Source organism: Heterodontus francisci, chromosome 10, assembly GCF_036365525.1.
Source record: "Heterodontus francisci isolate sHetFra1 chromosome 10, sHetFra1.hap1, whole genome shotgun sequence".
In the NCBI taxonomy this organism is placed as follows: domain Eukaryota; kingdom Metazoa; phylum Chordata; class Chondrichthyes; order Heterodontiformes; family Heterodontidae; genus Heterodontus; species Heterodontus francisci.
In genome coordinates, this window is record NC_090380.1 from 15328597 (window position 1) to 15337521 (window position 8925).

The 8925-nt window shown below is 50.6% G+C and overlaps 1 protein-coding gene across 3 annotated transcripts in view; it reads right to left on the bottom strand.

Moving 5' to 3' along the window:
• mtrf1 (mitochondrial translational release factor 1) overlaps positions 1-8559 on the bottom strand; it is a 33844-nt gene extending 25285 nt beyond the window's left edge. The window contains exons 1-3 of one of the 3 annotated variants that reach the window (XM_068040137.1): positions 8542-8559; positions 3184-3643; positions 584-675 (exon numbers count right to left, since the gene is read on the bottom strand). In XM_068040137.1, coding sequence (XP_067896238.1) covers positions 584-675; positions 3184-3607 — 516 coding nt within the window. In that variant the 5' untranslated portion in view covers positions 3608-3643; positions 8542-8559. Of the gene's footprint in view, positions 1-583; positions 676-3183; positions 3644-4834; positions 4902-8459 lie in introns of those variants that run through there. The other 2 variants (XM_068040135.1, XM_068040136.1) reach the window with 2 other exon arrangements.
• Positions 8560-8925: the final 366 nt, after the last annotated feature.

The window sequence follows — 8925 nt, forward strand, 5'->3', positions numbered from 1 at the left end:
GCAGGATGAGGCTCTCAATTGGGCATTAATTGCCCACTTAAGGGCCTCAATTGATGGTGGGGCAAGACGACTGTCTGCAGGCCTTCCCATAGAACTTAATTTGGGCGGAGGCACGAAGGTGGTGGGGGGCCTGCCCAATTATATGCTCTCCCCTCCTCCAAAGTCGCCACGGAGAGAACATAAAATTCCCAACGTATTTTTCCGTTTAAAGGATGAGTTGGTGCTCTTGGTAGTATTTTTTATGTTACCACACAAAAAACAGATGCCGATACTCACAGTCTGAATTTGCACCTTACGTTTTATTAGTTCCAAAATCTTACTTTTAGAAAGGGTAGCACCATGGAAGTGCTGAGACCCGGGCACAATTCTAGCATCAAATTGAGACAATCAGAGTAGCAGTGACATTCTCATGTCAAGTGTGTGAAGCTGCGTGCCAGATACAACACAATCCCACCACGTGAACCACAAAACCTTATGGAACCAAAATCCTGAGAAATCCCGTTTCCCACAAATATAAACAATTCTACACACAAACTATCCACACCAATTTAAGAAGAATTTCCTAGCACACATTTACACTCACTTTTCCCTTTAAACCTGCAACGCTTTTGCTGAGCTGCTGACGCTCTTCAAGGACCAATGGTAACAACTCTCGGTCATCTTTGGCCTTCAGACCTGAAAGTAAGTTGGTTAAAATTATAAATAAATAAATGTTTTAAAACTAACACCAGAATTAAATGTTTTTGTTGTCTAATTCATGCATTGAATTTCAGGTTCTTTAAATTGTCTAATAGCCAGTGAAAAGCAGTTCTGGTTAGCCCACAAGTGTGCGGCATAACTCGAGCATCGAGTGATCAGCATCGCACTTCACTTCAGCTTTGCTCTTTCGCTCATACTATCATTGTGCAGCCAGTCTTACAAAGCCTGGCAGCCTTCTTAGATTTTACATGAATTTTACAGCACAGAACTAGGCCATTCAGCCCACAAGTCACCTGAGCGTTCAAACTCCACACAAGCTTCCCCCCACCCGACCAACATATCCTATTCTTTTATCCCTCATGTACCTATCCAGCCTCCCTTTAAACACATCCATGTTATTCACCTCAATTACTCATTGTGGTAGGGAGTTCCACATGCTCATTACTCTGAGTAAAGAAGTTTCTCCTCAATTCTCTATTGGATTTATTATACATCCAAGAGGGCGCACACGGCCTCAGTTTAACAGCGCATTGGAAAGGCAGCATCTCTGGCAGTGCAGCAATCCCTCAGTACTGCACTGGAGTGTCAGCCTAGATTTTGTGTTCAAGTCTCTGGAGTGGGTCCTGATACCACAATGATGAGAGTGGTGTGAAATATTTCCTATGCTTTGAGGTTTTGACGGTAAAATGTGGAAATATCACAGAATGCACAAGAACATTAGAATCGAGCCCCAATACCCTGTGCAGTAGTGACAACTGCTCCCTATTTTAATTGTGCCAAAAATACTTTCGGACCTTGGCATGGAGTCAGTTTAAATCATTAGCTTTACAGCTCATTCTTAGTATTTAGCTCTCATCAATGGGGATTTTGAGTACCCTTTTTAGATGCTTCAAGGTTCAACCAAACTGTGGCCATGATTTAAGTTCAAATTTGCAGTTTCACTGAGACAGGAACACGAGCTTTTGTGGGAAATTCAAATTCCACACACACACACTTCCTCTGAACAGACATCAAACATGCATCAACCTGACAAGGTGTGCTTAATGCTGACATCAGGTTCAATCAGCAGACAGTTGTTTCATTCTCCAGCTCTGCTAACCTACCTCTCTGCTACTTTAGACTGTTTGAATACAGGGTCAGCATCAATTTTATCACTCAGAATTTAATAATAAAGGCTGTGGCCACAGGGATTTTCAGCTGTGTCATCGTTTCCCCCTCTACTTGCTTTTGCCTCACTCCTCCCGGACAGCACTGTTAGAATCCAGAAGCGACTGAGTCTGGAATTTGAGCCACAAACTCAAGTTCCATGCTATGCTCTGAAGCACCAACATGTTTATGCTGCTACAAACTGATGAACTGGCATAGAATTCACAGCAACAGGACATTCAGCCCAACTATTCTATGCTCCACATGCACCTCCTCCCACCCTACTTCATCTCACCCTATCTGCAGATCCTTCTTTTGATTATCCCTCATACGGTTATCGACCCTCCTCTTAAATGCATCTCTACTATTCGCCTCAACTACTCCATGTGGTAGCAAGTTCCACATTCTAACCACTCCCCAAAGGTTCTCGTGAATTCCTTATTGAATTTCATAGAATCAGAGAAAGTTTATGGCACAGAAAGAGGCCACTTGGCCCATCATGTCGGCACCGACCAAAAAACAAGCTACGCAGTTTAATCCCACCTTGCAACATTTGGTCCACAACCCTGCAGGTTACAGCACTTGAGGTGCATATCCAGGCACCTTTTAAATGAGTTGAGGGTTTCTGCCTCTACTACCCTTTCAGGCAGTGAGTTCCAGACCCCCAACACCCTCTGGGTGAAAAATACTTTCCTCATCTCCCCTCTAATCCTTCTAATCACTTTAAATCTATGCCCCCTGGTCACTGACCTCTCTGCTAAGGTGAATAGCCCTTCACATCCACTTTATCCAGGCCCCTCACAATTTTGTACATAACTATCAAATCTCCCCTCAGCCTTCCTTCCTAGGAGAACCCCAGCCGATCCAATATTTCCTCATGGCTGCATTTTTCCAGTCTTGGCAACATCCTTGTAAATCTCCTCTGCACCCCCCTCTAGTGCAATTACATCCTTTCTGTAATGAGGTGACCAGAACTGCACACAGTATTGCTAAATATCTTCTATATGTGGTCACAAACAAGAAATGCTGGAAATACTCAGCAGGTCTGGCAGCATCTGTGGAGAGAGAAGCAGAGTTAACGTTTCAGGTCAGTGACCCTTCTTCAGAACTGATAAAGGGTCACTGACCTGAGTATTTCCAGCATTTCTTGTTTGTGTTTCAGACTTCCAACATCTGCAGTATTTTCCTTTTACTTCCATATATGGTCCTTGGTTTTGGACTCCTCCATAAGTTGACTTAAAAAAAGCACACAATTAATTAGTGGAGGTCAGGAAATGCCAAAGATTGACAAAGGACATGCGATTTCAATGCCAAATACAAAAGTGGAACTTAGATTACTGTTGTACATTGATTCCAACTCCAACAAGTCTTTTTCTGACGAATGCAGCTCTTCCAACAGTGGTGCAAGTGGAGCTAGATCAACATGACGTCTACTTAATGACTTTCCATCTTCCCCATGTGGCTGAATGCAATTTAATCTCTTGTTAATTTCTTTGTATTCTTCTTTCAAGGCCTCGATGTACTTCCTTACAGCTTCCAGCTGAAGTAATTCAGTAAAATAATTATGACAGTGCCTCTCTGACTGATGCCTATAAATAGCACTTGGTGCATTTATAGAGAAGTAGGGCAACCAAAGTCTGGCAGTCTGTCTGTGTGCTGCTACATTTGGCCTCAGCTTCCAAAAAAGGCTGCAGGTCCTTCCAAGGTGACTCTGCCTCCAGATTAGGTTGGTAATAAACCAATCGAGCCTGTGTTTCATCATCTGAACAGTTCTTCAAGCTCATAAGGACGTGATTATCTGTGAGAGTTGAGAGTCAATAGATTAGTTGGGGCTAAACTCCAGAATTGGCCTTTATAGCCACTCCAGGCGCTGCTTCACAAACCACTGACCACCTCCAGGCGCGTATCCATTGTCTCTCGAGATAAGGAGGCCCAAAAGAAGAAAACACAAACAGCATATTTTCAGGCATTCAGTATGCAACATTTTGAAAATGCAATGCAATTCAAACCCTTAGAAAGGGTGCAGAGGAGATTTACTAGAGGGATGAGACACTAGAGGAGCTGGTGTTTTTCTCCTTAGAGTAGAGAACACAATGGGCAGATTTAATAGATGTGTTTAAAATTAAGAGGGGTTTTGATATACAAGGAGAAACTGGCAGGAGTGTCAGTAACCAGGGGACACAAATTTAAGGTAATGGGCAAAAGAGCCAGAGGGCACATGGAGAATTTTTTTCGAAGCACTGAGTTATGATGATCTGCAACGCACTTCCTTAAAAAATGGTGGAAGCAGATTCAATTGGAACTTTCAACAGGGGAACTGCATAAATACTTGAAGGGGAGAAAAATGCAGGACTGCTGAACTCAACCTTTTTTCCCCCCACTGCATAATTTTGAAAGAACAAGATTCCCTCTCCAACCACCAAAAAAAAAAAATCGCACTATGACAGCCCAAGTAGCCCTCTGGTCAGGAGGACCCCCCCTCCCCACCCCACCCCTCCCCTCCCCACCCCACCCCCTCACTCCCGCAGCAGAGACTGCTCTTGAGACTGTTACACAGACATACCCCTCGCACTGTTCCTCAGTCAAACTGAAAGAACTCTGTTGGGGATTAACAGACCAGGATAAAAGCCAATAATTCTTAATAAAAAAGGCTAAGAAACAGTCAATTTTCTTTAAATTACCAAGGCAAAGTGTATTAAAAGGACATATGGCAGGATGAGTTGCACATAGTGCCATGCATTTTGTTTGCACGCTCGTATTTGTTATTTCAAAAGAAAGTGATGACATAAGGGGAGGACATCTTTGATGTTCGATAATAAAGTTCAATAGACAATAGGTTGTACAATGATTTACAACAGTGTCTTCAATACAGTTTCACAGATAAAGCAGCTCTGATAGTTTCTGGAATTTCAGTACAGCACTGCAGGGAAATTAAACAGCTTAGTCCTTCTACACAGTGACCTTTAAATGACATTTACAAACAGAGCACCTGATAGAGACACCAGCCAACGTTCACAGTGTGCTTTCCAGCACAGATCACCGAGTAGCAGTCACAAAGGGAAACACCCGCTGAATGTTTTTCTCTCTCTATCACAAGCCTGGAGTGCTCAAGTCTAGTTGTAGCACCCTCACTACTGTCAAACTGAGATCAGCTGACAACACAAATTTGAGACATTGTGCAAGACACATCATTCTAGCAGCTCTCAATAAGGAATCTGCAGAAACGGGGACAGTGACTAAACACTAAAGCAACAGGAATTTAATCTGTAAGCAGGGGTTGGCATCTCGAGTAGGGAAAGCACTGGAGGAACAACTGATAAATGAGAAGATTGAGCGAGCAAGCTGGTACAGCTTTGTAGGAGGGAGATCCTGTCTAATAAATCACACGGAATCCTTTGAGGAGGGAAGAAACATTATGGACATCATGAACTGAGTGAATGCTTGTTAAAATTTCAGCAAGGATATTAATAGAGTCCCACTGCAGTTTAGGGGGAGTGCTTCTGAAATAGATCAAAAAATGACAGAGCAGATGAAGCAGTGGGGTAAGTGAGGGTTCAGTAGGAGGGTAACTACTGGGGTAGGTGGGGTAGGTGCGGATTCAGCAGGGGGGTAACTGGTGGGGTAGGTGGGGGTTCAGTAGGGGGTAACCAGTTGGGTAGGTGAGGGTTCAGCAGGGGGGTAACTGGTGGAGTAGGTGACGGTTCAGCAGGGGGGTAACTAGTGGGGTAGGTGAGGGTTCAGCAGGGGTAAACTAGTGGGGTAGGTGAGGGTTCAGCAGGGGGGTAACTAGTGGGGGAGGTGGGGGTTCAGCAGGGGTAAACTAGTGGGGTAGGTGAGGGTTCAGCAGGGGGGTAACCGGTGGGGTAGGTGAGGGTTCAGCAGGGGTAAACTAGTGGGGTAGGTGAGGGTTCAGCAGGGGGGTAACTGGTGGGGGAGGTGGGGGTTCAGCAGGGGGGTAACTGGTGGGGGAGGTGGGGGTTCAGCAGGGGGTAACTGGTGGGGGAGGTGGGGGTTCAGCAGGGGGGGTAACTGGTGGGGGAGGTGAGGGTTCAGCAGGGGGGGTAACTGGTGGGGGAGGTGAGGGTTCAGCAGGGGGGGTAACTGGTGGGGTAGGTGAGGGCTCAGCAGGGGGGGTAACTGGTGGGGTAGGTGAGGGCTCAGCAGGGGGTAACTGGTGGGGTAGGAGGGGGTTCAGTAGGGGTAAACTAGTGGGGTAGGTGAGGGTTCAGCAGGGGGGTAACTAGTGGGGGTGGGGGTTCAGCAGGGGGGTAACTGGTGGGGGAGGTGGGGGTTCAGCAGGGGGTAACCGGTGGGGTAGGAGGGGGTTCAGTAGGGGGTAACCGGTGGGGTAGGTGAGGGTTCAGCAGGGGGTAACTGGTGGGGTAGGTGAGGGCTCAGCAGGGGGTAACCGGTGGGGTAGGAGGGGGTTCAGTAGGGGGTAACCGGTGGGGTAGGTGGGGAATCGGCAGGGGGGTAACTAGTGGGGTAGGTGGGGGTTCAGCAGGGGGGGTAACTGGTGGGGTAGGTGGGGGTTCAGCAGGGGGGGTAACTGGTGGGGGTTCAGCAGGGGGGGTAACTGGTGGGGTAGGTGGGGGTTCAGCAGGGGGGGTAACTGGTGGGGTAGGTGGGGGTGCAGCAGGGGGGGTAACTGGTGGGGTAGGTGGGGGTTCAGCAGGGGGGGTAACTGGTGGGGTAGGTGGGGGTTCAGCAGGGGGTTAACTGGTGGGGTAGGTGGGGGTTCAGCAGGGGGTTAACTGGTGGGGTAAGTGAGGGTTCAGCAGGGGGTAACTGGTGGGGTAGGTGAGGGTTCAGCAGGGGGTAACTGGTGGGGTAGGTGAGGGTTCAGTCGGGGGTAACTAGTGGGGTAGGTGAGGGTTCAGCAGGGGGTAAGTGTTGGGGTAGGTGAGGGTTCAGCAGGGGGTAACTGTTGGGGTAGGTGAGGGTTCAGCAGGGGGTAACCGGTGGCGTAGGTGGGGAATCAGCAGGGGGGTAACTAGTGGGGTAGGTGAGGGCTCAGGAGGGGGGTAACTGGTGGGGTAGGTGGGGGTGCAGCAGGGGGGTAACTGGTGGGGTAGGTGAGGGTTCAGCAGGGGGGTAACTGATGGGGTAGGTGAGGGTTCAGCAGAGCGGTAACTGGTGGGGTAGGTGGGGGTTCAGCAGGGGGGTAACTGGTGGGGTAGGTGGGGGTTCAGCAGGGGGGGTAACCGGTGGGGTAGGTGGGGGTTCAGCAGGGGAGTAACTGGTGGGGTAGGTGAGGGTTCAGCAGGGGGGTAACTGGTGGGGTAGGTGAGGGTTCAGCAGGGGGGTAACTGGTGGGGTAGGTGAGGGTTCAGCAGGGGGGTAACTGGTGGGGTAGGTGGGGGTTCAGCAGGGGGGGTAACTGGTGGGGTAGGTGGGGGTTCAGCAGGGGGTTAACTGGTGGGGTAGGTGGGGGTTCAGCAGGGGGTAACGTGGGGTAGGTGGGGGTTCAGCAGGGGGTAACTAGTGGGGTAGGTGGGGGTTCAGCAGGGGGTAACTGGTGGGGTAGGTGGGGGTTCAGTCGGGGGTAACTAGTGGGGTAGGTGAGGGTTCAGTCGGGGGTAACTAGTGGGGTAGTTGAGGGTTCAGTCGGGGGTAACTAGTGGGGTAGGTGAGGGTTCAGCAGGGGGTAACTGGTGGGGTAGGTGAGGGTTCAGTCGGGGGTAACTAGTGGGGTAGGTGAGGGTTCAGTCGGGGGTAACTAGTGGGGTAGGTGAGGGTTCAGCAGGGGGTAACTGGTGGGGTAGGTGGGGGTTCAGTCGGGGGTAACTGGTGGGGTAGGTGGGGGTTCAGCAGGGGGTAACTAGTGGGGTAGGTGGGGGTTCAGCAGGGGGTAACTGGTGGGGTAGGTGAGGGTGCAGCAGGGGGTAACTGGTGGGGTAGGTGGGGGTTCAGTCGGGGTAACTGGTGGGGTAGGTGAGGGTTCAGCAGGGGGTAACTGGTGGGGTAGGTGGGGGTTCAGTCGGGGTAACTAGTGGGGTAGGTGGGGGTTCAGTCGGGGTAACTAGTGGGGTAGGTGGGGGTTCAGTCGGGGTAACTAGTGGGGTAGGTGGGGGTTCAGTCGGGGGTAACTAGTGGGGTAGGTGGGGGTTCAGCAGGGGGTAACTGGTGGGGTAGGTGGGGGTTCAGTCAGGGGTAACTGGTGGGGTAGGTGGGGGTTCAGCAGGGGGTAACTGGTGGGGTAGGTGGGGGTTCAGTCGGGGGTAACTAGTGGGGTAGGTGGGGGTTCAGCAGGGGGTAACTGGTGGGGTAGGTGGGGGTTCAGTCGGGGGTAACTGGTGGGGTAGGTGGGGGTTCAGCAGGGGGTAACTGGTGGGGTAGGTGGGGGTTCAGTCGGGGGTAACTAGTGGGGTAGGTGGGGGTTCAGCAGGGGGTAACTGGTGGGGTAGGTGGGGGTTCAGTCGGGGGTAACTGGTGGGGTAGGTGGGGGTTCAGCAGGGGGTAACTGGTGGGGTAGGTGGGGGTTCAGTCGGGGTAACTGGTGGGGTAGGTGGGGGTTCAGTCGGGGTAACACTGTGGCTGCATCCCGTATGGAAAGAAAATCTTTCCCAAATTAAGCCCCAACCCAAATACTGAACCGAGCATTCCCGCTTTACCTCTCCACGGACTCTGATCAACTCCTCTCTCCCATCATCATTCCCATACTCCCCCCCTCATTCACCTCCGTCTTTGTCTCACCTCAGCCAGGAACAATGCGCACGCGCTCCACCCGGAAGCGCGGGGCACTCTGGGAAAGTTTCAGCGGACAGAAAACTACAAATCCCAGCAGCCCTGGCCACTGCCAAAGGGCGGGGCTCCTGTGGCCTCGCCCACTTTGGGGGGAGGGGTGCTGATGCGGTCCCTCTTTTTCCATCCAGCAGTCGCTACACTGCGCCTGCGCGCCATGGCCATCGCTCAGGCTGAGGAGCCTTTTGCCCAGAGTGCCATGCGGGGGCGCTAGACACGCATGCGTAGGGTCGAGCAGTATTTCTTCGTCCTTCCATCCTTCATCAACCTGCTCCTGAGAGGCTCTGGAGGGATTTAAACAGCAGGGAGAAATCTGAGCTTTTGTGGAACTGGGAT